Below are 27649 nucleotides of genomic sequence, written 5' to 3'. Positions count from 1 at the left end.
ACAATTTGATCAATGTTATACTGAATAATGTTAGCCTTGAAGCTACAATAGCCTCCAACTTCAAGTACATAGGCAACACCATAAGCTGTCCACAGAATGACACTAGAAGGATAGAAACTATTCACAACATAACCACAACCTACAAAGATCATTGATAGGAAACAGAGAGCAATACCAATGATTATTGTTTTTTGTCTTCCAATCCTAACATCTGCCAACAACCCATAAAATGGAAAACTTATATAGGCAAAACAATACAAAATATCAAACCCAATCCATCCATTATTGACTGTTGGTGTCTCTGTTGATGTGATTGTTGAAGGTACAAAGTATCTGAAAAGGAGAATGTGGGAATATATGAGGCAATCCCAACAAAGAACCAAAACAGCCCAACAAGAAAAGATCATTTTTGAGAAGTTACATATAGAATGGCGCTGCTAAGTAAAATTAAAAGTACAACTGGGAAAAGTTAAAGTAGAGTATTGAAAGACTAAGACAATTTGAAGAAACAAACTATAACTTTGTTTGATTATTCAGCTAGCTAGATATAAGCACTTTCAGTACACTATGAATCAAAAACATTTGAAGTGAAACTAGATAATTATATAGTGTTAAAAGAAACCTTTTATATAGAACTGTGTCATTTCTTCTTGTTTTATGTGTCTTATATCTTATATAATTTTAAACAATACTATAATATCTTGCCAGTATTGCAAATTACAAAAGTCTGCTCAGAAGCAGTACATAAATACTCCTTGTCGACATTCAAAAAAACCTCATTCCAACCGACTGTCATGCTCTTGATATGAACTGAGACTGATAATGCATGTGCTATTGTGAAAAAAGCAAGCTAGTCAAATGTGAATCCTAAAAAAATTTGCTTGAATAAGGCTGCGTACATGAAATGTGCTACAATTATTATAAACTATAGCAAATTGGCATTAGTGTTATTACGAAAACTTATTCATAACTCTACTGGTAATCAAATCAACTGTATCATCAATGAGATTGTTTTTACATACTCAGGGGCTGGTGACATGTCACTGGCCCTTTTGAGTTTGCATAAATCATACATGTATTCCATATGCATCCAGGCATAGATATTATACACGTTGCATGTATAATATCTATGATCTATAATATCTATGATCAAGGCCTATACTTGTCACACTTCTTCACATCCTTTTTGATATACAGGCCTGCACACATTAACTATATTCCCTGCATTTTTAGCAAATGTGAAAGGACTTTTTCATTTAATTCACTGTATGTATATATGCTCCCTCTTATTACATGATGACTACTAGGCATGCATTTGCCTCCTGATGATGTTGCTCTCACATAGATCTATGTGTATTTAATATAATTTCACTCCATAGTATGGAGTATCTCATATAACTAGCAACTAAAGGCAAATCTAATAGTTATTACGTATAACAATAATAAAATGCATATAACAGATCTATTTATGACAGCATTACTGTTTCTTGTTAGAAAACTCTATATATGAGCAATAGAAAGCTCTCAATGACTTGATTAGCAGTTATATTCATGTGCTATGCATGTATGTAGATTATTTTTATAATCACCAATGTCATAAAACCCAGTTTATAACATAAGGAATGGATCCCTCATGACAATCACATTATGTACTCTAGCTCTGCTTCATTATTATTCATCTAATATTATTATACAACCATAAAAATTCCCCCTAATAATGCAATCATAATAAATAGTATATAATACATATAGCAGCATATAGTCTATATTAGTTAGGTGTGGCCAGGCCCTTGCATGGGGAGGAAAGGTCAAGCCACGCCTGACTAAATCTATATAATGTCTGATTATACTAAGTTGTCTTTTTAGTACTAGTTAATGAACTATTGGTGACCTGAGTATTTCCTCCATCACTTTTGGTAGAGCTCTCTTCCCTCAAATGTTTACTGGACAAGCTGATACTTTCCTGCCACGCTCTCAGTTCAGCAGAAGGGAAGGGACTAGCAACAATATGCCCGCATATTGTTTTAAGTAGTTCAGATGCTGTTGTTCCTTTTATAGCCATCTTTACAAGGGCAATGGATGCCACAAAACCGTCTGCTGTATTAACTATTCTTTGTTCGAGATAAATTACTTTCTCTTCCCAAGCAAGTATTCTAGTGTGTACTTCAAATTTCTGGAAGAGTTGGAGCGATCGTCTGTAGCGAATGCTGATGGCTCCCACTAGCATCACAGCACTGTGATGCCCCAGTGCCTTACGCAATCCTTTTTCTATGTATATGGCAAAACGACCAAAATCCATCTCTCTGAGGTATTTCGAATTATTCATGTGGAGATTAAAATCAAGGTCAGAAGGCATGACCACGCCCTTCGTGACAAGCTCTTTGAGGAGTTCTTCTTTTGTTAGTTTACGGGCTGAATCCTTTCTTCCCTTTATTATGAGACTCGTAATAAAGACTATGGATCTCAGAAAATACCAGACGTCAATATAAGCGAACAGAGAAAGGATAACGACCAAAACTACTCCAAAGATCCAAGCCATGATTGACTGATGTGCATATATGAGCGTGTTATGGGCGCGGTATATTTGATGGCCACACCCTTTGGCATAGATCTAAATTAATTAATTAATAAAATAAAATAAAATTACCACTTATCAGGCCGGTATGGCGTGAAAGTTGCTGCCCGGGCTGCTCGCAAACATGGACAAACCGAGGGACAAACTGGGTAGGACAAGACTTAACGTTATTATCTTCTTAATCCTATTTAATACCTTTCTTCACTTAATAGACATTCGTAGTTTGCAGACGATTAGGAGCGTGTTGAGTGATTATCATTTTGACGACACAAAGTGGTTTGATTTAGGATTGGAACTAAAATTGCCAAGTAACGAACTGAAAGTCATTCGAACCTCCAGTTCTGTTTATAATGATTCGGATAAGTTGAGAGAATGTTTGTCAAAGTGGTTGGAGTCATCATCAGGACCAGTTAACCCACGAAAACTTGTAAATGCTTTAAGGAACATGAAACAGACTTATGTAGCTGAGGGTGTTTGCAAAATCCGTAAGTGCTTGTGCCACTAGCACTATAGTTTCTCAATTATTCACTATTGTCTGTATAAATTGTGTGTATTATTAGTGAAAAACTGCATCATAATGGAGGTATTAGTAAAAGTAGAAACGAAACAAAGCCAGAAATGAAAAGAAATGCCAAAACAGCAATCCCCCAATGTAGTTAAGAGTCCCCAAGGTTGGGTTAGGGTTTATTTTAAAGCATACCCTAGTTATGCTAGGAGTTCTACTTATGTTAGGAGTCCCCTAGTTTTGTTCTTGTTCTGCATGGTTTTATTCCGTTTCTGGTTTTGTTTTGTTTCCAATTTTACTACTACCTGTCATGATGGGGGCAGGTAATGTTATAAATTAAAAACCTAACATAAACCTCAAAACTTAAATCTACATGTATATACATGTGGCTAGAACAATGAACTATATTTGCCTTGAAAATGTATATAATTGCTGTTATTTTTGCTTATTGTAGTGGTTGATCCTGCTAGTCAACTGTTGCTTTCGTTTAGTGACGAACTTTCTGATCTTGAGCTTACTGATGAGCTGCTTACTTTGCTGTACACAGAAGAACTGATAACAAGAAAGACACGGGATAAAATTAAGGAGTCTGGATACTTGCTTGTTGATGAATCACTGAGAGCAGTTTGTGCTACAGTTGCTAAAGATCACAACAAGTTAAAAGTACTGGCTGATATTTTATCTCAGTGTGAACAAACAACATCTCTTGCTCATAATCTTATGAGTGATTATGGTATATGTGTGTGTGTCATAATCATATTAATTACTTAAAATTATTTATTTTTAAGATAAGCTGAAAAGAAAATATTCGAGCCAATATTCATCATCTATTGAAGGTACACAAACTATATACAGTAATTATACTTTTCCTTATTTAGTCTTTTGTGGTTTGTCATAATTCGCTATTGTTATTATAGTGACAATGGCTAGCCAATGATTCTATAATACTATGCCACAGTGCAGCCATATCACTGTTATGATCACTTCTGCTTATATTTATTATTAGAAGAAAAGTTGACACAGAAAATGGATGTGTTTGGGGAACAGGATTTATCTCAGCAAGCTACAGCAGCTGTAATGAAATTTGATGATGGTAAATATTTTCTAGTAAAAGATTTGGTTTATTCTTATATTTACTATTGAAGAAGTTCACTCAGGCATTATTGAAACTACAAAAGATCTACCATCAGTATCATCAGCAGTGAAAGAAAGCAAAGTAATGTGACATAAATCACAACTGTGGTTTATTATTGTGTATGTATAGGTTGAAAAAATGGCTTTGACACAGGACATTAAATTTCTTGGAGACAAAATACGTTCTTACCAAGATGAGCTAGCTCAGCCTGGCCTTCAAGGAAAAAATTACATCATTTGTGCTCCAACAGGCTCTGGCAAAACGTTCATTGCTGCACTTATCATCTATCATCATTTACATAAAAAGAGGCAAGAGAAAATGAAAGGGAAGGTCTTATTTATTGTTAGCACGCAGCAACTTGCCCATCAACAGAATATGAGATTGAGGGAGTATATAAGCGGTATTGACGTCATAGACATAACTGGTGATTCATATTGTCAGATTCATTTGACCTTATCTCAAGTTGATATCATTGTTTGCACAGCTGGAAAACTTCTTGGTGAACTAAATGATAATCTGATCCATATATCAGATATCACTTTGCTAGTTTTAGATGAATGTCATCATACTTCTGGGAGAAGCCCATATGCTGATGTGATGGAGCACTATCTTCTCGAAAAAAGAGATGGACATCGTACGCCTCATGTAATAGGGATGACTGCTTCACCAGGAGCTGGCCGGGGTCGGTTTCCAGGGTTAGAGAAAGCAATAGATCATCAGTTAAGGCTCTGTGCTCGTGTTGATGCAACTAGTGGCATGAAAGCAGTCCAAGAAAACATAGCTGAATTGAGATCTTTTGTGCCATCTCCAAGTTATAATCGACACGCATTACCACGTAGAAATTCAAAGGATTCTTTTGTCACAGTTTTGTCTAAAGAAATGAAAAACTTAAAGGAACTTCTTCCTGTGCAGCCTAGAGTTGTGCCTGACCCATGTTCATTAGCTTACCAACAGTGGGTCAAGAATGAAATAGAGGCAGCTCAGTTAAGTGGAATGAGTGAGCAACGAGATCAAATTACTATATTGGAATTATTGGAAATATACCACCTAGCTCTCATTACTTATGAAGATTTTGAGATAGAGAATGCCAAGGAAATTTTAGATAAAGTGAAGAGCTTTGACGATTCCAATGACACAGAGAGACAATTGCAACAGAATCACAAATTAGTTAAGGGTATCGTGAATGGTATTCCTGGCAGTAAAAACCCATTGCTGCTACAAGCAAAGGAGCTCCTCTTGAGTCATTTTACTGCTAAGCCTGAGTCAAAAGCATTATTTTTTGTTCGTGCTATGGATCATACACAGTATGTTTCTGAATGGATAATGAAAAACCCTGGGTTATCACGGTTAATAAGGCCTTGTTCTATCACAGGGCACTCAAGGAAAGGGTCAATGTCAAAGGCAGATCAGATCAAGATCATTGAAAGCTTTCGTAGTGGAGAATATAATCTTCTTGTCACAACGTCTGTTCTGGAGGAAGGTTTGGATGTTCCTCAGTGCAATATGGTCATACGCTTTCAAATAATGTCAAATGAAGTTTCTGATGTACAGGCACAAGGTAGAGCACGTGCTGATGACAGCACTTTGCATACGATCGTGACATCAGATTCTCCAGTTCATCATCGTTTACTTATTAATAATGATAAAAAGGAACAAGCAAATCAAGCAGTACAGATTATTTCACAGAATGGGGTTGACATCGATTTAATTACGAAGCTTCAAGAGGAAATTCTTGATTTAAGGGAGCAGAGAATAAAGGAAGAGAAAGAGAGGGGCCAGACATGGAAGGCAAAAAATGTTGATTTGCATTGCTATAAATGTGATGTATTTGCTTGCAATGCTTCTGAGTTATGCAAGTTTGGAAAGAATGGAGCAACTATTGTACCATCTCAATCTTTTATAGTAAATAAAATGAAGAAAATTAGCAGGAAAGGTCCAGAGCCACCAAAATTAGGAGGAGACTACTCTCGACCATTGAAGATTGCTTGTGTCAAATGCAATGAGGAGTGGGGAGTGTGGGGTAACTGGGAGAAAAGTTGCGTCCAGTATCCAGTGCTACAATGCAAGAAATTTACTTTTTGCAATAACAAGACTGGGGATCGTCGGAGAAGCAAGCAGTGGAAATATGTTCCATTTGAAGTAGTTTTTTATTCCGAGTTTGAAGAAAAAGATATTGATTAGAGTCTATTATGTTTATGATACTGTTTGTACATTAGTTTACATGCTGTTTCTTGTAGATCTAATCATGATTCTAATTGTAATCATGATGGGCGCCGGCATAAATGATTGTGGGAGGGGCTGGATTCAGTCAACGCCCAAAATGCTTGACAAAATCTTCCTAGTTTCTCTTTTCTTTTTGTCTTTGTTCTGTCCAAATTCTGTACAAAGTAAGCACAAGACAATAACTATAAAGTGTTCCTTGTACGCTTTAGGTCAGTATAGCGGAGCTGTAAGACTGTGGAGGAATGGAGCCACGTCTAGTAGTTACACATCAGGTAGAGTACAAGTGTTTCTGGAGAATGGTTGGGGTAACGTCTGTGGGGATCTAAATGCTTCTCCATTCCGCCAAGAAGAAGCAGATGTAACCTGTAGGAATTTGGGCTACACTGCATCGTCGCATTACTCTACTGCTGAGGCTGATAAGTAAGTGATGACCCATTAACATTCCTTCACATTATTGTCCTTTTTTAAAGCATAGTGCAAGCATAAGTTGATATTTAAAATGTTTGTCACCTATGTTTACACCAATTCAAGGTGTTAGCTCCACCTGACTAGGTGTTAGCAAGGGGACAAAATCAAAAATGAGCTTTGGATAATTTTGTGAAGCCATTCATATTTCACTCTCCTCTCTCTCATTTCCATCTCTCCCTCTCCTTATAATACTCCACTCTTACCTCCCCTTCAGTTATGGTATTGATACCAGCCCTACAGTATTGGATGATGTATCTTGTCCTGCTAATGGCTATCACTTGACACTATTGAGTTGTGTGTATGATGATACTTCCATTGATACTCAGTGTACTGATGCTGATGATGTTGGTATACTCTGCTGTAAGTACATGTACTTTAATATATTAAATTTATACAGTATATTCATCATGAAAAACCATTTATAAATAGACGGAATGAGAAAGAATACATGTACATTATATTATGTGCATTTATGGAAATGATAATTATGTTTAATATTGATTACCAAAATGCATAAGATACTCTTACAATCTCTAAATACAAATATTTTCTCTTTCTGCCGCTTTTATTCTTTCCCTATTTTCTCCTATTTTCTTTTAGATACTGATAGAATATGGTTTGATCCATACCCAGGTATGGTGAGGCTATCAGGTGGTATGTATTCAAATGAAGGAATAGTTGAAGTATACTGTAATGGTGCCTGGGGTAGAGTGTGTAATGCATCAACTGATGCTGATGTGATATGTACCCAATTGGGATATACTGGATCACCTAGAGACACTGCTGTGTTAGTAATCTCTTTTCTCTCCCTCCGTCCCTCTTTCTCTCTCCCTCTCTTTGCCTTTGTTTCTGTCTCTCTCCTTCTTTCACCTTACCCACCTCATTCTTTCCCTCCTCCTCCATTATTTAACATTGTTTTCATTCATATTCTAGTGCTGGTGTTCCTAGTGGTGTAGTCCATTGGTTTCATTCATTGGATTGTTCATCAGATGATGCTGTATGTGTATCTCATTGTACCAGTTGTCCTACTTCATCATCTTCAATTGTTAGCTGTGCACAATCTGCTTATGTCTATTGTGGTGAGTCTTATCTACTCATATTGTGTGATGGTTTAGCTTTAAAGCACTGACCAGTGACCACACTATACATGTACCTCAAGTGAAAGAATCGTGCTTGTAAATGTAAAAATATTTTATTTCTATTTCAGAGTACAATGTCAGCAGTGGTATTAGCAGCAGTAGTGAGAGCAATTTATTTACATGTGACACAAGTAAGCAACTTTCCTCTCTTCTCCTCTCCATCTCATCAATTCTCTGTTCATTAGGAGACTACCCTATTGATAATGGAGCAGTGAGATTAACACGTAATGGCCTAACATCACTTGATTATACCTCTGGGATAGTGCAAGTCTATCAAAATGGACAATGGACTAATATTTGTCGGAGGAATACCTTTTCATTGACTGAGGCACATGTTCTTTGTCATCAGTTAGGATACACTAATGCTCTTAATTGGAGCTTCTCTGCCATTGAAAGGTACATGAGTATGAAAGCAGTTTAAAGATGACAGGTATTTAGTGATGTGTGACATATTAAAATTGCTAATTATTAATTCTTGTACAAACAGAGCCTCAAATTACATTCCAACAAACACATGCATTCTTTAATTTGATTTGACATTTTATAAAATGATCAGACAGGGTTTCCCACAGAATTTTGGCATACCATATGGTTGGTAATTTTTGTGGGGTATTAATTTTTATTGATTTCACGGTTCATTTTCATCCACAAAATTTTAACCCCTACCACCCACACGTAAAAACTAATTAAGGGGCCGTAAGCCAAGTACAGTAAAACCTTTCTTTCCGGACACCTTGGGACCAAATAAAACTGTCCTATTGTAGAGGTGTCCTTATTTCAGAGGTTCATTAATGCACATTTATATTGTATTGGGACTGATATTATCTGTCCTAATTATAGAGGTGTCCTTATTTTAGAGTGTCCACAATAGCAGGTTTCACTGTATTGGAAGCTAGTACTGTAGATCAAGAAATTTGCTAACTGCTAGCCACTAAATATTTGTACCCACGAATATTAGCTTCTAAGGAAATTTTTGAGAAAACATAAAATATTGGACCCTCAAATTACGTAGTATGTATAGTAGCCCTCATATGCACCTTGTTGTCAGTGGATTGTCAAGTTGATATTTAGACAATAATTACAAAGAGAAGACTCTCCATTTTTATAATTTTTCTGATACATATACATGTTCTTATGTTTTGTATCAAATTTGAGCCAATTTTGATCAAATTTAAAATTTTTAAAATTGATTGAAAATTTGGATAAAGTCCCTGTATGCCATAGTACAGGGGCTGGCCAAATTTTGTCAAAATTAAAAGTAAAGAATTCTCGATTTTTATAATTTTTCCTGATACCGTATAGCGTCAAATTTTCGTGGTTGAAAATTTTCGTGATTTTCATGACTGAATGGACAATCACGAAAATATTTTTCACGAAATTTAATTTTGATATAAATGTGGGCGTGTCCCATCACGCCTTTTATTTGTTTCTCGGGCACAGGCTGCACAGCTAAGAGTCGCTCCTATAAAGGGAGTCCTCATGTTGCTTCTTCTCCAAGTCCAGCTGGAAGGCTAGCTACTAGCGGCCACATGGATAGGAGTGGTTTTAATCATCACGAAATTTTATTTAAATCACGAAAATTTTTTAACGAAAATTTACTTGAAAGCAAAAATGTATGAAATCACGAAAATTTTCACCCACGAAAATTTGACGCTATACGGTACATATACATGTTTTCATGCTTTGTAGGAAGTTTGAGCTGATTCCAATCAAATTTAGAATTTTTATGAATTTTTAAAGTTGCTCAAAAATTGGGCCAAAGTCCCTGTACTATAGTACAGGGACTTTGGCCGAATTTCATCAAAAATTAAAAGTAGAGATTTTTCTATTTTTATAATTTTTTCTGATACATATATATGTTCTTAGGTTGTGTAAAAAGTTTGAGCTGATTCCAAACAAATTCGGATTTTTTATGAATTCTCCAAACGCCATGTACTCTATTGTAGTGCTTGAGTAGTCTCATGTAGCCAGCCCCTCCCTCAACGGGAGGGTCTGGTCGAATGAGTCTACATCATTCGTTCTCCGTGATTAATTAAATAAGTCTGTATATGTTTGTTCACCACCGCATACTTTATGCAACACGTGCCATAGTTAAATATCTGCTATCTGTTGTTACTTGTTGGTGAGGCTGTTGGAGAGAGTAGGCTACAATTTTTGTCTGGATGGCTAAACAACTTCTGTTCTGCTTCTTTTCTCTGCGTTAGTGCCAGAGTTTTTAACTTGAGTAAGAGCATCTATGTACCACGAGGATTAAGGTAATGCCTACTACAACCACATCCGGTTCACCCTGTTTTGGGGTGAAGTAGAAGGAATGATCTAAACTCATTCGACCAGACCCTCCCGTTGAGGGAGGGGCTGGCTACGTGAGACTAGTGCTTGAGCATGCTCATTTAATTAGCATGCTTTGAGGGAAACCCTGCAGTAGGACATGTTATGGTGTTAAATTGCTTTTAGCAATTATTTGTGTCAAAAATTATGAAATGGTAGAATAACACAGGATTTGGTCAAATTATTGAGTGACATGCTTGGAAAATGTCCACTGTCTGACTACTAATCTACATGTATGCAGGCTCTGCACAAAATTTATTTATTGTAAAACTTAAGTATGTAAATGCAGCTATTGATAAAAATTTAAGTATGGCCACTATAATTACATGCTTTTTGGCATTAAAACATCACTAAAATTTTTTTAATGGCTATGACTATGAGAGAAATCTCCACTGCATTAAAAATTAAAAAAATAATAACATCAATTTCTAAAATAAAACTTCAAACACACAAAAGATTTTATTCAAATCCTTTCACACATGTTGGCAGCTGCCTAGTGTATGGTGGAGGGAGAGCTTTAGACTTCTTCATTATCAGAAGAAGAGGAAGAATAATCAATCCTGTGCTCTTCATCTTGTTCAATGTATCGAATGATATGATCCTCAGCAATTCGACTAATAGGAATCTCAACCTCTCTCACACGCAACTTGTATCTTTTAGCAAGGAATATAAAGAGTGCTAGAACTAAAGAAGACAAGACAGATGTTGTAAGTAAGAAATAAAAACCTCTTCCAAGGGAAAAGCTCAGATCCATATATTGAAGGAAAGGCAGAAATATGATGAACTGGAAAACACTTCTCAAATTTCTTAGACAAAACCATAATCCAATCAAGGTTCCTCTCATTGATTTAGGACACTGAGCTAGTGTGAATTCAACTGCAACAACATTGTTTATGTACCAGACAATGGCTTGGATTATTTCATCAAAATACACCCATTTTCTTGATTCGGCCAATGAAAAGAACGTGAGACAGTTAAATGTTTCTCCAAATTGATAGTTACCGATAATTGCAAAGCCAGTGTAAAGAATATTTACAATAACAATTAGTGCCAGACCCATTCCTATTCTCTTCAGCATGCTAGGAATGTACTTGCGGAAGTATGATTGCCTAAAAATCAGTAGCAAAAATATTAAAAGAAATATGTATGCTATGGCCTGTACATTTAATGCTTGAGCTAGGCCAGTACATCCATATGTTGTTTTAGTCATACTCACAACATAAACGCCATAAAGACCTCCTGATAAACCAAATATGAATACAAGTGGCAATAACCTAAGAACAGTCTTCACATCTTCTACCTCTTCCTCTGTGAATGGTCCACCATACTTATCCTTACCCAGGTCTAGTCTTGAAGGAGCCTCTTCCTCCCAGTAGGTCAGAGCACTACGATTCTCAGGATACTTGTGCTTCCTGGCATAACACAATACTCCAACTATCAGTTTGACCGGATTAACTGTATTTACAGGAGCAGTCTCAAGATAGCAGTTGAAGAGATTGTGACTGACTAGTACTGCAGCAACACAGATGATAATTTTTCCCAACCAAATTACGTACGTCAGTTTATGGTTATGGGTGTAAATACCAATTATATGACGGAATAAAGAGCCAAAATTATGCCAGTGTATGATAGCAGTTAGTTCGTCACTTGACGATCCAATGAGCTGATCAATATTGAATGGTAACAGATTAACACGTATGGCCCCAATAATAACGTATAATATATAGCAAGGGATTTGAAAAACTAGCGAGTGGTAGTTCGATTGTAGTGGCACCATCAGAAGCAACAAGATGAGTATAATAAATGAAGAATATAATCCAGTGAGAAGTAGTTTATGACGACTTATTAAGAAATCGCCCAAATATCCAGCAATAAGAAAAGTAAAGGAAAGCCCAACAACTTCTATCTTTCTGCCATTAGCAGGATCAAAATACTTGTACTGCATTATATGAAACTGAGCATATGTAATGAACAGATCCCAGAACAGAACCAAAACTGCTCCTTTTGAGTGTATTAGGAGGAGACGAAGGAAAGAGCAGCAGGAGGAACATCTTCTTTTAACTGTTGAGGAGGACCTTAGCAGAGGGACACTCTCAGGCATAGCGATAGGAGAAGTGAGCAGTGTCTGTCGGTAAGAGTATTTATGACCATCAGGCATGAGCAGTTTATTTTAATAAAAAATAGCAAGCGCAAATTTGAGTAATGAGTAAAATGTATGCAAAATACATTTACACATCAACTTTCAGTGTTTGATTTTGCCCAAGGCTCTATGAAAGGCAGGGTGTAAATTAGATTTTTTAGAAGTTTGCTTCAAAATTTAAATAAATAACATAGATAGATAAGGTATTTCATCTCATAGAGGATTTTTTAATTTTCCAATGCATGTACGTTTATCTTGTGTAAAACAATTGAGCGATTTTGATTGAAATTGCAATTTTAGAAAATTTGAATTTGCTTCAAATTTTGGCCAAAAATCATTGTATTTTGTCAAAAATTGCTAGTAGAGAATTCTCCAATATTATTTATTATTACTATTTTATCAGTATTTTTATTGTTATTATTATAGTTTACAATCAGATGGACATATACCAGGTCTTACTAATGTGATGTGTTCCAGTTCTGAGCTGTTAGTGATCCACCAGTGCTCCTATGATACAGCAAGAGATGCACAGTGTACTGATGGTGATGACATCATAATAACATGTGGTAAGTAACAGCATGAGTACATAATATCTAAAGGTATTAATTTAGGTATTACATATACCGTATATTTCCTTAAATAAAAGCCCAGGCGTCGATTTCTTAAAATGGTATTGGACCTTAAAAGAATTTTTTTAATGAAATAAAACTTAGGCCAACAGCTTGATTTCAACCAGCAACACCTCACGCATTTGACTTTAGGAGCCTAAGAAAGTATCTACAAGGCACCTATGTTATTTTAAGGTTATATTTGCATATTTATAGTTCCATTTTATTGCTACCCCAGCATTTATTCACATCTGGCTTTTATTTATGGATATACGGTATTTATTCTTAGAAACATTTAACTTTGTCCACTGTGAATAATATTATTTTCTATCACAGATAGTACAAGATTATTTGATAACGCCTACTCTGGAATGATCCGCTTGGTCGGAAGTGAATTTGTTAGTGAAGGAGAGGTTGAGGTGTACTGCAATGGAGTGTGGGGGACAGTATGTAATGATTCATTTGATGGAATTGATGCAGTCACACTGTGCAGACAGCTGGGATATAATAATGGACGTGTACCTACTACTGATATTGTGTAAGAGAGAGAAAGGAGAGGGAGAGAAAGAGAAGAGAAGAGAAGGAGAGAGAGAGAGAGAGAGAGAGAGAGTGAGAGAGAAGGAGAGGGAGAGGGTGTGAGAAATGTAGCTTTGGGTATTGTATGTAATGTACATGTATATTGTTTTATGACAGCACTGGTGGTGATAATTCAAGGCCAGTTTGGCTCAATAATCTGTCATGCTCCAGTGGTAGTTCCTGTATCAGTTCTTGTGCATCCTGCCCTTCAGTTGTTGGCAATACCTCTTTATGTAGTCATGAGAAGAATATTAATGTACAATGCTGTAAGTATATAATGAGTGTTTGTTACTATACATTTAAATTTTATGTATACATTTCATAGTTATGTCACCAGTTCAGTCAAGTACAAGTGAACAAACAATTCAGAAATGTCAAGCAATAGAAGCTGGTAATGGAAAGAAGAGAGAAAGAGAGAGAGGGAGAGAGGGAGGGAAATGAGAGAGAGAGGGAGAGTGAGGGAAGTAATAAGAAACAAAAAAGTAAAGAAATTTGAAGATATTATGGAGAGACATAATTTACTTCCTTTATTTTTAGGTGTTTCTGTGCCAGGGGCTCTTATACTGTACAGAAATGGAACTGTTTCAACTGGTTTTACTTCCGGTCGTGTTGTAGTCTATTCCAGATCATCAGTCTGGGGTAATGTCTGCCGGTACTCCTCATTCTCTATAACGTCTGCTAATGTCATATGCCATCAGCTGGGGTACACAGGAGCAGCCTCTTGGTCTTACGAATCCACTGATAGGTAGGGGAGGGACTGGAGGGGTGGGGCCTGGTATATATTATATTATTATTGAAAGTCCTGTGCATATAAGCAATATCATAACATGTAGATGTACTGTATAGCGGAAAATTTTGGAGGGAGTTAAATTCGGCCAATTGCCAAAATTTGGTGATTGGCGAAGTTTAATTTGCCGAATTAGTGGCAAATTACCATTGAGCAGGCCTATAAAGGCTCAAAATGGCTGATTTTATTTTGGCGAATGGCTATCAAAATGCCAAATTTAATTCCCTCCAAAATTTCCCACTATACGGTATGTCAAAAAATTTAAAAGATTAAAATTTTGCAAATTCATCAAAAATATTGTGTGAAGTTGTGAACCTTATAGATTTTCATAATTTTGTGTATAAGTTTTTTGAAACACAAAATCTGTGGGATTAAAGCTCCATGAAAATTTTTTCAGCTTTGTGTATTACTGTATATTTATTTGCTGCTTTTTAGAGAACAAAAAAGCTTGTATTATTTTATATTTTAATTTTTAGTTTTGGCGTTGATACACGACCTGCTGTTATTCAAAGCGTTGCTTGTCTCAGTTACCAGCTAACATTATTCCAGTGCAGTCAGTCCACTCCAGTCACTAACATACTCTGCACTGACACCAATGACATTGGAGTCTCATGCTGTAAGACAATATTATTGTATTTGTGGTTTTTCCAAGGGTCACAAATTTGTGGATTCCTTCCTGATCTGTGAAAATCAATTTAATACAGTATCCACATGTGGTAAAATTTGCAAAATTAAAATCTGTGAATTGGAAATAATAGTAAATTTTGCAAAATATAATTCCCTTGAAAAAACCTTGTTATACTTGTTCTCTTCTTTCCCCACTTAACTAATTATCATTAAAATTGTACCATTCTTATTACTAGATCAGACAAGAATATGGGATTTTCCTTATCCTGGAATGATAAGATTAGTCAATGGTATCTTTTCTAATGAAGGACATCTTGAAGTTTATTGCTCTGGAGTATGGGGCACTGTCTGTGCTAGCTTGTTTGACGGAACCGATGCTACAGTCTTATGCAGGCAGTTAGGATATGCTAATCATAATGATTTTTCTTATACATCAAAGTAAGTGATAATATTGTGTATCAAAAATGTTAGTACATTATGAAATGTGGGCAAAAACTGGGTATTATGGTGAATGAAACGAGTTTTGAGTTACATGTACATGTATATGTACATAGCAGGTAGTTATGGAGGGAATTAAATTTGGTGAATTGGCGTTTTGATAGCAATTTGCCAAAATAGAAATCCGCCATTTTCAGCAATTATACGCATGCTCAATGGCACATGGCCACAAATTTTCCAAATTAAAATCCGCCAATCACGTAAAATTTAGCAATTTGCCAAATTTTACTCCCTCCAAATTTCCCGCTATACAGTAATGACAATACTAATAATTCTCCTAATTCAAATATTATTTTATTTTATTATAATATTTATTATATTCTAGTTCTGGTAGTGTCAGCCAGCCTATATGGTTGAATAATCTTCAGTGTACATCAGCCAGTAACTGTATCTCTGATTGTCAGTCTTGCCCTACAACTGGATCAGTCAGTCATGGCTGCACTCATTCTCAAGATGTTTACCTCAGATGCTGTTAGTAACATTAATATTTATAACTAGCAGTTATTATTTTCCTGTTTTATTTTTAGCTTATGTTGTGAATGCAAGTAGTGTAGCAATGGGTTATGTTAATGGCTGCAAGTCATCTTTTGAATTCAATGGTATTACAGTTAATAGCATTCATTTCATTGTTGCAGGGTTTCCCACAGGATTTGGCATGTAGTATAGCTTCTTGTCAGCAGATGAAAGTTGCTCAAAAATTGTGCCAAAGACCCTGTACTATAGTACAGAATCTTTGGTCAAATTTTGCCAAAAATGACTATGAAAAAATTCTCCATTTTTATAATTTTTCTGATACAAATACATGTTCTTATGTCGTGTAGCAAGTTTGAGCTGATTCTGACCAAAATTGGATTTTTTAATAAATTTTTAAAGTTACTCAAGAATTAGGCCAAAGTCCCTATACTAATTAGTACAGGATTTTTGGCCAATTTCACCAAAAATGACTAGAAGAAAATTCTCCATTAATTTTTTAGCACATTATAAATATCCTTATGAATTTTTAAATGCTCAAAAAATTGGGCCTTTGGTCTTCATTTAGCCAAATTTCATCAAAATGGCTAGGAGAGAATTCTCAATTTTATAATTTTTTCATATACATGTACACATCTTTATGTTGTCTAAAAAATTTGAGCTGATTTTGATCAAAATTAAACTTTTTATAAATTTTTAAAGTTCTCCAAATGCTATGCCGGTACTCATCAGCTCATGAACCTCATACTGTTAGTTCACTTAGCATGCTCTGTGGGGAACCCAGCATTGTTGTATGTACGTGTACATACATGAATGTATTTGTATAGGTACTCCACAATCTGGTGCTCTAGTGCTAACAAGGAATGGAGTATATTCAAAGCAGTATACATCAGGTCGAGTTGTGATGTATGGGATTGGAGGCTCTTCCAGTAGCAAGTATTGGGGAAACATTTGCAGGAGGACCTCATTTAGCCTGACTGCAGCTAATGTTATATGCCACCAGTTGTCATATACAGGTGCTTCAACATGGTCCTATGCTGCAGTTGATCAGTAAGGATATACCGTATAGCGGGAAATTTTGGAGGGAGTTAAATTTGGCGAATTGCTAAATTTTGGTGATGGTAAATTTTAATTTGGTGAATTTGTGGCCATGTGCCATTGAATATGCTTAAAATGGTGGATTTTATTTTGACAAATGGCTATCAAAATGCCAAATTTGCCAAATTTAATTCCCTCCAAAATTTCTCATTATACATTATAATGCATTATTTTGACAGTATATGATGTCTTTCTTTTTATGCTGTAGGTTTGGTGTTGATACTCGTATTGCTTTAGTTGGTTCAGTCTCTTGCTCCACTAGTAGATATACAGTATTGCTCCAGCGCAGTATGTCTGTAGCTGCTGGTATTAGTAGCCTCTGCACTGATAATGACGATATCTCAGTCACATGCTGTAAGTTAATTATTCACCTAAAATTTTAAATGATGTCCTTCAATTAAACAGAATTCCGGTATTTACCTTACCCTATAATGAAAAAACTATTTTATATAATCTTTTTAAAGTTTGAGACAGATTTTAATAGAGAAGCCATTGTTACTGATTTAGTAGTATCATTTATTATTTAAATTCAAAATCATTTTTACCCCAATTTTGTACTTTAATTAATGACATTTTTATAATGTATTAATAATAAAACTTTTTTCACAGATACTTCTAGAGTTTGGAACAGCCCATACTCGGGTCAAGTGAGACTATCAAATGGTAACTTCATTAATGAAGGACTGGTTGAGGTGTATTGCAATGGAGAATGGGGCACTGTGTGCGACACCACATTCTCAGCCACAGCTGCCAATGTGGTATGCAGGCAGCTAGGATATGCTACTTATTATAGATATGGACATTTGGCAATGTAAGAAGATAGTGTTTTATTGTATAGCAGGAAATTTAGAGGGAATTAAATTTGGCAAATTGGCATTTTGATAGCCATTCACCAAAATAAAGTCTCATTTGGCGCATAACCAAAAATTCACCAAATTAAAATCTACCAATCACCTAAAATTTAGCAATTTGCCAAATTTTACTCCCTCAGAAATTTCCCGCTATACAGTATTTTATAATTTTTTCATTAATTTTATAGAGTTGGCTCCACCTCACAATCTATATGGTTGAACAGTGTATCTACTTGTAGTTCTGCTAGTTGCATTTCTTCCTGTCAGTCCTGCCCTAGCAATGAGGTCACCTCCTGTGTGCATGCACAAGATGTCACAATCACATGTTGTAAGTATTTCTGATGATGTACTTGTAGTTTTGTACATTTACATTTATGTTGATAATACTATGGACCAGTTGACGCTAATTAGTATAAAATTTTAAGTACATATATATTCATCGTGATACCCTAAATGAAGTAAAATTTCCTGTTGCCATTTCGGAATAATTTTAAATAATCAAATTTTGATCAGAACTAGCTTAAAATTTCCATACACTACAAGAACATCTATATGTATATGCATTAGAAAAAAATCTAAAAATTAATAATATATTCTCTCTTAGCGATTTTTGAAAATACAGTATGTGGGTTTTGTCAAATTTTTTAGCATTTTACAAATCCAATGACAGGAAAACCTACGTGTATGTGTATGCATTAAAAATTATAAAAATAAAGAATCTTTTTTTATCCATCTTCGCAAACTATAAGTTTATGGTCATTTGCTGAATGTTGAAGCATCTTCTTGAGCCATTTTTGATGAGATGCCTTGGCCTACTCTTTTGTCATTGACCAAATGTTTATTACATTTTCTAATACATATTTATGCCCTTATGCTACAATGTATGTAGAAAGTTTAAACTGCATGATTCCAACTTCAATTTTTTAAGTTACAGCCATTTTTAAAAATGGGCCAAAATCTGAAAAATTCCCTGTACTATAGCCCATGGTTTTTCCAAAAAATGGCTCCGAATTTAGTTCTCATTTTTATTATATTTTCTGATACATATTTATGCCCTTATGCTGTGTAGAAAGTTTGAACTGATTCCGACTTCAATTTTTCAAGTTACGGCCATTTTTAAAAATGGGCCAAAATCTGAAAAATTCCCTGTACTATTATAGCCCATGGTTTTTCCAAAAAATGGCTCCGAATTTAGTTCCAATTTTTATTATATTTTTGATACATATTTATGCCCTTATGCTGTGTAGAAAGTTTGAACTGATTCCGACTTCAATTTTTCAAGTTACGGCCATTTTAAAAAACGTCAAAATTCTGAAAAATTCCCTGTACTATTATAGCCCATGGTTTTTCCAAAAAATGGCTCCGAATTTAGTTCCAATTTTTATTATATTTTCTGATACATATTTATGCCCTTATGCTGTGTAGAAAGTTTGAACTGATTCCGACTTCAATTTTTCAAGTTACGGCCATTTTAAAAAACGTCAAAATTCTGAAAAATTCCCTGTACTATAGCCCATGGTTTTTCCAAAAAATGGCTCCGAATTAGTTTCAATTTTTATTATATTTTCTGATACGTATTTATGCCCTTATGCTATGTAGAAAGTTTGAACTGATTCCGACATCAATTTTTCAAGTTACGGCCATTTTTAAAATGGGCCAAAATCTAAAAAATTCCCTGTACTATAGCCCATAGTTTTTTCAAAAAATGGCTCCGGAATAACCCCAAATTTTGGAACAAGTTGAAAAATTTAAATTTGATTAAAATTAATTTCTACAGAACATAAAAGCATGTACATGTACATGTATAATTAAAAGGAGAATTCCCTCCAAACAATTTTAGAAGATGTGGGCAGGGCCAGGAGGCAACTAAATTTATCAGCATGCCCTGACGTTAATTTAAGCATTGCACTAGGATTTTGTATTACCATATACATGTACATGTACATGTAACTCCAAATTTTTGTCAGTCAAAATTTCAATTTTTTTTTGTTAAAATTAATTTTTTTCAATAATATTTTTGTTAAAAATCTGCATGCTACCCACATGAAACAAAAATTTCTTTAGTTAAAAATTAAATTTCGTCAAACAAAAACACCTAACAAATTTGATGAAAACTTTGACTGACAAAACTTTAGAACTAAATAGTGTTGCTATTTGACTAGTATTGCATATTACTATTAACAATCTCTTGTTTGATGTAGATTCAACTTCTGTTCGCTCTGCAACATCTTATACTAATTCAACATGTTTGTCATCAGGTGAGTCAAAATTTAACAGCAAATGTTTATTTATCCTTTCATACACACACACACAACACACTTCTCTCTCTTTATTTTAGCTGATGAAGGGTTGAGTGGTGGGGCTGTAGCTGCTATAGCCATTTCCTGTATTACAGTTTTTTCCATGGTAATACTTTTTATCATTTACGTTGACAAAAAAAAGAAAACTGGACGAACTGATGCTGAGATGTTCCGGGCTGGTTGGGAGAGCATTAAAAGCAAATTTCCTTGTAACACCTCTACTAGTTCTTCCTCATCGTCTAATGCTAATGCTGTAGAACTGCTTGCTGCACCATCAACTAATAACACTAATAATGATACTGACACTAACCCCAGTACTAATGCCAGCACTAGTGGGAATCAAGAAGCAGCACCTTTGGAAGCAGCAGCTCGTCCTGCTCCTCCGTCGTATTTTGAGGCAACAGAGACTGCATTGTTTCCTGCTGATAAAGCTAATCTAAATGATGAATCTACTACCACTAATGATATTCCAACAAATGATGTGCCACCACTGCCTCCAGATCCATATGGGCTTACAAGAGAAGAGCCTCCTCCTTATTCTGAGGCAGCAGATTAAAGTTTCAAATATATTATATTATCATTATTTTTATTCCTCAGTGTCATTTATTGTTTTTTTATTTGCTATTTAAACTATACTAGAATATTATTTACAATGCATGTCAGTATTGTCTGTACAGTATTTGGCATACATTCATCTCTCAATGCAGCAATGAATATGTGTAAACATTTTCATGGGCTACTTTGTTTATTTGCGTTGGTGGGAGGATGTGGAATTGTGGATCTAACAATGATGACGTCGTGTCTGGTCTGTGACGTGTTAGCTAGCTTTTGCTATAAAAGATTCTTTTCAGGCTTTATCCATTTCAGAATTACAGCTTGTGCTATCTTGTACAATAAAGAAGCTCGATTCATAAACTGGAACTTTTTGGAATGGCTTTACTCCTAGTAATAGCTGCAGTGACAGCTTTCCTATTTGCATTTGTGGACGTCTGGTACTTCATTCGTTTCTTTGCCATGTTCATAGCTGGCAAGATGAACCGTCGCCAGCACCAGAAAATAACCCAGAAAGATCTACTGAAGGACCACGTATCCTCATCAGTAGTTCTCCCCTCTGATATTGATGCCTTCCTCCACATGAACAATGCTAAGTACTTGAGAGAATACGACATAGCAAGAGTCAAAATGGCAGGAGAGCTAGGATTCCTCGATGCAGTTTCAAGCAAGAAAGGAGCCTTTCTCGTAGCGGCAGCAACAAGCATACGCTACCGTCGCTCAATGAAACTGTTCCAGCGTTTCAGTGTTCAAAGCAGACTGGTCTACTGGGAGAAAGACTCGTTTTACTTGGAGCAAAGGACAGTGACACCAGACGGATTCACCACCTCCATATTGATGACAAAATATGCAGTGAGAGGAATAGAAATGAAGGATGTGCTAGCTCACAGCCTCTCCTCTTCTACTGCCCTTCCAACTCCACCTGAGGTCAGCCCAGAGCTATCATCATGGATGGAGAGTCTACGTCACTCAAGCAACACTCTACGGACTGCAACCAGTGACAAGAAGACACCTGAGGTAACACCAACACCTTTAATCAAGAGGAGCGGCAGTGGTAGAGAGCTTGGACTAACATCATTACCAAGATAAAGATGATTATTATAAATCAAACTTTTCAAACATTATCAGTTTTATCACTAATCACTATGCACAAGAGTGCTATGCATAATTGTTGTAGATACTATTTATTATTAGAAGTTGTTGTTTGTTTAATGTTATATAAACAATTATTTTACGTCAAACCACAGCTACAGTCTTTATCTATCATGAAACCAATTGCAGTGGCAAGCAGACAAAATTAATACTTACACCAAAGCACTATATGATGAATACAAACTAATGTATTAAGTGTTCATAATAATGACATTAAGTATACTGCATTAAGTGTCCATAATTATTATGTACTCTTGTTGTTATGCGGCTAGTAAATTCAACACTCCATAAAATGAGCCACCCACTACATAATGTAGTGACGGCTACTATTAATCATTTTTAAATAAGATTGATTGTACATGTATAAATTGAAACAGAAATACAAGCCAAACAGTTTGTTCTCTCGTCTTTAATCTCCCAAGAGATGTACAATCATTGAGAGAAACTTTAACTGAAAAGAAAACTAGAAAAAGAACAAATGAATATTACAGCTGCATCACTACTTAAATTTCAAGGGCATAACTTTTGCTGTTTTTGCAAATTCAAATTTTTGTGCTTCCTAAAAGTTTACCATATATGGCTATACAGTATGAATGTAAAGGTCACATTTAGTCGTGTTAGCTAATAGTTTAGATAACTATCAAAGCACATGAGACCAAACAGCTGTAAAAACACAAATTTCCCCACTTCCCCACTTGTCTCACTCACCAATACATAAAGTAGATATTAAATTACCGTATAGCGGGTTTGTTTCGTGAGGGTAAACTTTCGTTTTCCATCCTCAAAATGACTTTCGTGAGGTTAAACATTCGTTCTGAAGACGTTAATAAGCTACCACGCCCATTAAAACTGGAATTTCGTTTGGTTAATTGTTCGTTCTCCCATCTTGAAGAACGAAAAGAACAAAAGTTTAGCCTCACGAAACAAACCTGCTATACGGTATTTAACAATAATGACTATACTTCCACTATTTTCTTATATCAACACTCACCTGTAAGGGTACCCGCCATATTTAGCACGGAATATAGAGAGAAGATAACCAAATACCACAACAACGATAATCAATCCAATTACTGGAGTATCTATAGAAGAAACAGGCCATCTTAAACATGATTCACGACATCAATTAGCTATCAATGAATACAGATTCACTAACTCACAATACACAGTGTAAAGACATAACAGGAAGCTATGGGCACATATCATAGATCTAGTACCAAATTAGATAATACATGATACATCTACCTAATCGGTGATTAAGTGATAAATACTATGTCTATATTCATGTGCATGTACATTTAGATGTATGTATGTAATGCATTGTCACATTAAAAAATCAAGCAAAAGCTGGTTCACAGTGTCAAAATTTATGTTATATTCTACATTGCATTGGACCCCTTGGTTGAAATCCAGCATGAAACTATAAATGTGCAAATCCTCCTAAAATTGTAACATTTATGAACATGAATGCAAAAAAGTGATTTGTGGATAGGGCAAGAATAGGAAATTAATTTTGCATTCTTGAGCAACCGTATGTAAATCTGATAAAGAATTTATAAGTTGTTTCTACAGGCAGGACATGACCATGCACATTCTATCAAAACCTACAATCGTTGCTAGCACGTCAAGCTTTGATAGCAAACACGTCAGGTCACAGGACAGATACAGGGCCTGGTGTTTAACACAACACTTTCTATTTGGAAATGTAAAACTGTGCACGATGTATCCATTACTGAACAAATGTACATTAGGCATGTAACCTGAAGCCATGCAGTAATTCTATCGTTAACAATAGGCAGTCACTGGCTATCTGCAAACATGTTAACTTAAATCAAAGAATATTCTTCAATGGCAGACAACAGGATGAATTGATACAGTCTAATAAACAGAATCTCAAAAGATACCAAATTCCATTGAGTGATGTCACAATTATCATCATAGACATGAGAAGGATGAACAATAAAAGTACAATTAACATGTTCCAGACACAGACACATACCACATTATTACTACTATGCAGTCTAATCCAAATGAGTAGACATAGTTAATTAATTAATTATATTAGACATTAAGGTCACAGAAGATTAGTTATTAGACATTACTTTTACATACCATTTAATTATTTAATTACATGGTAATTAATTTAAACGTCACATAGAGACAAAGGCTTGCGACCCACTAGGTATATTCACAGGAAACTACAAACAAGTGTCTAGCTAGTAATAACCTATAGTCCAGCCAATAGTATACAACTGTATAGTTACATTGTATGTACAGCATAATGATGACATCAAATGATGTCACTAGCATGATAGCATCTACTGATAAGACATCCCACAAACACAAACTGGGCACTGCTCTATTGGTGTACAGGATATTAGCTAATTCTCACTGGAACTAGTGAAAAACAACCACTAAAATTCAAAATCTATGATACCTGACAAATAATCATAACATATATATATCTATCAGCATAAAGGCTAATGGTTTTGCAATGACTATAACACTAACAGGAGGTACATGTAGCTCAGAGGTCATTATGAACAGGACACACTGTCTGAAACCATACAGTATATCATTGAAAGTGATTGATCTGTCTAGGCTAAGGTTAAGGTACAGCTAAAGGATTACACATTAAGTCTGACCCACTAATAATAATTATTATTATTATAAAATTAAAAAGAAATTAACAATTTGACATACAGTATAGCAGTTATGCATGTACATTGTAGAAAATATTTCGGCACAGTAACCGCTTACATGTAAATTCTAAATTCTAGCAAACAGTGAATTTAAATTACATCAAATTTTTGAAATGCTAGTCCTAGCTCAAACTTGTATTTGATACAATACCATGAAATTTCACACCCTTCAAATCTACATGTATATGTACATGTAGTCTCAAGTACTTAACTCTTTACAGTATATATACACCTGTACATGTACGTGTACATGTAGTACACATGTACATGTACATGTATAATGCAGACAAGAGAGAGAGAGAGAGCATGTGCATGAAAAATGAAAAGAAATGAATAAAATTCAAAGGTCATAATGATATTCATAGTCTCAGGAGACTATACCATAACCATAACACTCTACATTGGGTGATTGCAATGGACATGCTATACTGCCAGAGCAGCAAAGGTCGGAAAAGCATCATCAGCATTTCACTGTTTTAAAACAGCTGCAACAAACAAATACATCCATGTACGGGGCAAAAACTGCTTAGCTATCACTTACATGTAGCTCCACAATAAACAATGAATTACATGTACATGTGTATACTAGTATTATTTTTAGTAACAGGTATACATAATGTAGGTGTATTTGTACATTACATTATCAAAAACATGTACATGTGTATGTTAGAGTAAGAGGTGAAGGTAAGCTATTTTTAGTAACAAGTATTGGTGTATTTGTTAGAGTGAGAGGGTTTTACTTACATTTCTGAATACCCATCTCTTCAAACACTTTAAACTTGTCCCCCATCAGCACCATACCAATACTAAGAACAGCATCTAGAGGACAAATAGGAGGAATTGGTGAAGATAATTCAGAAGAAATTTTAGGAAAAAGTTAAGGAAATGACAAAATAAATTATCAATAAAAAGTAATATTTCCATCACAATACGTGTTACCTGCACATTTTATTTGCCTCAAAGGCTCAAACTTTATATCATTTTATTCTTTATGCACTTTATAATTATTAGTACCATACATGCAGACGTACATGTACAATGTAGCTCCTTTATTAGTAATAGTCCATCTACTTTCACATACATGTAACTATGACTATTTATCAGCAATGACTACATGTACATGTATGTGTACATGTACATGAAGGATACACAGGAGCATTATAATGTAAGTCTCAGCAATGAACTGGTACTGACTGGTTCCACTGAAATACCCCTATAGCAATGAAAGCATCAGTATAATCTTGATATGAGTCTAATATTAGATTAAAACATGAGGATGTCACTAAAACAAAGCCATCATAATTACATTGTACAAGTGTATGCATGAATGATATCATTCAAAATCAGAGTTATAAATTACTGTAAAAGAGGTATATTTCACGGTGATTTAATTTCGCTAATTTCAGTTTTTAAAAATTCGTTAAAATTTTTATCTATGAAAACTATTTTTTTAATGACACAATTGTCAGTAGAAGAAAAATGCCAAATTTTTTCCTGTGAATAGGTTGAAAGGTGATTTTCATGAAATATTTCCACTGGGAAATATACCCCCTATATGGTATACATGTACATTGTATAGGGGCTTTATTTCATGTATAGTAAAGTGTCTTACAACTTGGCCTGTTTGGTGATTGCGGTGAGAGAAAGGAGGACCTCTAATGTGATTCCACATCTGACCAGATAACATGATAAATATCCAGGCCTGCATGAGAGAGAGAGAGAGAGAGAGAATGGAAATGATGAAACAATTAATAAATCTAATCCAATAGACTCGATCCATACCATAAGTTCAAAAATTATTAATTGGAATTATAGTTTATATATCAGAAATCTAATGAAATTCTATGTAATGCTAATGTACATGTAAACGAAGTACAGTACATGGCATTTGGAGCAATTAAAAAATTCGTAAAAAATCTAAATTTTGTTCAGAACTACATGTACAATGTACAATGTACATGTAGCTCAAATTTGATACACAGCATAAGGACATGTACTGTACATGTACGTGTATCACAAAAAAATCATAAAAATAGAGATATCCCTTAATCATTTTTGGTTGTTGGTTAGATTTTTGAGCAACTTTAAAAAATTTATATAAAATCCAAATTTGATCGGAATCAGCTCAAAGTTGAACTTGATATACGACACAAGGGTATATGCATCAAAATTATATAAAAATGGAGAATTCTCTTCTCATGATTTTTGTACAGGGTCTACTTTTGAGCAAATTGACAATCCACTGACAAGTACAAGTAGCCCCATGAGAAACCCTGCTACACTTGGCCAATTGTCTAGACTTATGGTAAACCAAAATGAGATACTATCACTGGCTTAGCATTTAGCAATATAATCAACTACTCAACAATAAACATGTAGCTATTCACTGACCATAGCAATAGTGGCCCAGAGTCTAGAGTCGTAGAAATAATGTAAGTTCTCACGTTTCAAGTATCCAACAACAGCAGCTACAACAAGCAATGGAATCCATATTAACATGACAGTGAAATTAGGAGGACGAACAATCGATATCTGAGAGAGAGAAAGAGGACAGAGAAAAGAAAGGAGAGTGAAATTATAGAGCAAAATAAAGTTAATAAAATACAGTGACAAGAAATAGAAAATTAAAATCACAAAATTTTACCAACATAAACATGTACATGGTATAGTTTGCAAGCTATTAGTGGAAATTTTTCAGTGAAATTGAATATTCACAAAAAATACAAAACACATTTCGTTTACTAATTACTTTAACTCCAGTTCTATCAGCTACCCAGTTAGCAAGTGGTTCACATGTAAAACCAAACCTACAAAAATCATGCAATCATTTAAAAATTAAATGATACATTAGAACCTGGTTATGTCGTATTTGTCTTCATTCTTCCTCTTACCACTGGGAGGGAAATGGAAATAT

The 27649-nt window shown here is 35.0% G+C and overlaps 5 protein-coding genes across 6 annotated transcripts in view; 3 read left to right on the top strand and 2 right to left on the bottom strand.

Moving 5' to 3' along the window:
• Positions 1-1668: 1668 nt before the first annotated feature.
• Positions 1669-2569, bottom strand: LOC100641708 (protein THEM6-like). The gene has a single exon (XM_003383332.2). The coding sequence runs from the start codon at positions 2537-2539 to the stop codon at positions 1850-1852; it is 690 nt and encodes a 229-aa protein (XP_003383380.1). The 5' UTR covers positions 2540-2569; the 3' UTR covers positions 1669-1849.
• A 75-nt stretch (positions 2570-2644) lies between these two features.
• On the top strand, positions 2645-6458 carry LOC100641581 (probable ATP-dependent RNA helicase DHX58). Of its 2 annotated transcripts, XM_003383331.2 has the most exons (7): positions 2645-2724; positions 2788-3060; positions 3535-3813; positions 3869-3916; positions 4087-4173; positions 4226-4296; positions 4345-6458. In XM_003383331.2, the coding sequence occupies exons 1-7, from the start codon at positions 2700-2702 to the stop codon at positions 6394-6396; spliced, it is 2835 nt and encodes a 944-aa protein (XP_003383379.1). In that variant the 5' UTR covers positions 2645-2699; the 3' UTR covers positions 6397-6458. The 2 variants fall into 2 exon arrangements, with proteins under 2 accessions (XP_003383379.1, XP_019860253.1); XM_020004694.1 differs by lacking the exon at positions 3869-3916.
• On the top strand, positions 6428-21077 carry LOC105316397 (deleted in malignant brain tumors 1 protein-like). Its single transcript, XM_020004683.1, has 22 exons — positions 6428-6602; positions 6648-6858; positions 7121-7266; positions 7507-7693; positions 7840-7985; positions 8114-8176; positions 8231-8441; positions 12940-13079; positions 13458-13659; positions 13815-13963; positions 14023-14088; positions 14235-14442; positions 14961-15100; positions 15348-15549; positions 15935-16080; positions 16137-16208; positions 16908-17130; positions 17387-17532; positions 17788-17989; positions 18218-18357; positions 20231-20287; positions 20368-21077. The coding sequence occupies exons 1-22, from the start codon at positions 6437-6439 to the stop codon at positions 20883-20885; spliced, it is 3741 nt and encodes a 1246-aa protein (XP_019860242.1). The 5' UTR covers positions 6428-6436; the 3' UTR covers positions 20886-21077.
• Positions 21078-21186: 109 nt separating this feature from the next.
• LOC105316396 (protein THEM6-like) lies at positions 21187-22122 on the top strand. The gene has a single exon (XM_011411241.2). It carries the CDS (start codon positions 21260-21262, stop codon positions 21968-21970), a length of 711 nt encoding a protein of 236 aa, XP_011409543.1. The 5' UTR covers positions 21187-21259; the 3' UTR covers positions 21971-22122.
• A 199-nt stretch (positions 22123-22321) lies between these two features.
• LOC100641454 (magnesium transporter protein 1-like) overlaps positions 22322-27649 on the bottom strand; it is an 8259-nt gene continuing 2931 nt past the window's right edge. The window contains exons 5-10 of the mRNA XM_020004290.1: positions 27127-27267; positions 26348-26437; positions 25885-25948; positions 25480-25554; positions 23025-23115; positions 22322-22496 (exon numbers count right to left, since the gene is read on the bottom strand). Of these exons, the coding sequence (XP_019859849.1) occupies positions 22481-22496; positions 23025-23115; positions 25480-25554; positions 25885-25948; positions 26348-26437; positions 27127-27267 (477 nt within the window). The 3' untranslated portion in view covers positions 22322-22480. The remainder of the gene's footprint in view (positions 22497-23024; positions 23116-25479; positions 25555-25884; positions 25949-26347; positions 26438-27126; positions 27268-27649) is intronic.

The sequence above is a fragment of the Amphimedon queenslandica genome, unplaced genomic scaffold (assembly GCF_000090795.2).
Source record: "Amphimedon queenslandica unplaced genomic scaffold, v1.1 AMPQUscaffold_13512, whole genome shotgun sequence".
Taxonomy (NCBI): domain Eukaryota; kingdom Metazoa; phylum Porifera; class Demospongiae; order Haplosclerida; family Niphatidae; genus Amphimedon; species Amphimedon queenslandica.
Note: the sequence above shows the minus strand (reverse complement) of the source record. Positions and strands in the feature narration are given on the sequence as shown.

Bases quoted from the DNA above. Each gene is read 5' to 3' on its own strand.
- LOC100641708 (XM_003383332.2), bottom strand. From the start codon at position 2,539: ATGGCTTGGATCTTTGGAGTAGTTTTGGTCGTTATCCTTTCTCTGTTC.
- LOC100641581 (XM_003383331.2), top strand. From the start codon at position 2,700: ATGGACAAACCGAGGGACAAACTGG. The intron at 4,174-4,225 runs GTAAATATTTTC...TTACTATTGAAG, and splicing joins TGTAATGAAATTTGATGATG to AAGTTCACTCAGGCATTATT. The intron at 4,297-4,344 runs GTAATGTGACAT...GTGTATGTATAG, and splicing joins CAGCAGTGAAAGAAAGCAAA to GTTGAAAAAATGGCTTTGAC.
- LOC105316397 (XM_020004683.1), top strand. From the start codon at position 6,437: ATGCTGTTTCTTGTAGATCTAATCATGATTCTAATTGTAATCATGATG. The intron at 15,550-15,934 runs GTAAGTGATAAT...ATTATATTCTAG, and splicing joins GATTTTTCTTATACATCAAA to TTCTGGTAGTGTCAGCCAGC. The intron at 18,358-20,230 runs GTAAGTATTTCT...TGTTTGATGTAG, and splicing joins AGATGTCACAATCACATGTT to ATTCAACTTCTGTTCGCTCT.
- LOC105316396 (XM_011411241.2), top strand. From the start codon at position 21,260: ATGGCTTTACTCCTAGTAATAGCTGCAGTGACAGCTTTCCTATTTGCA.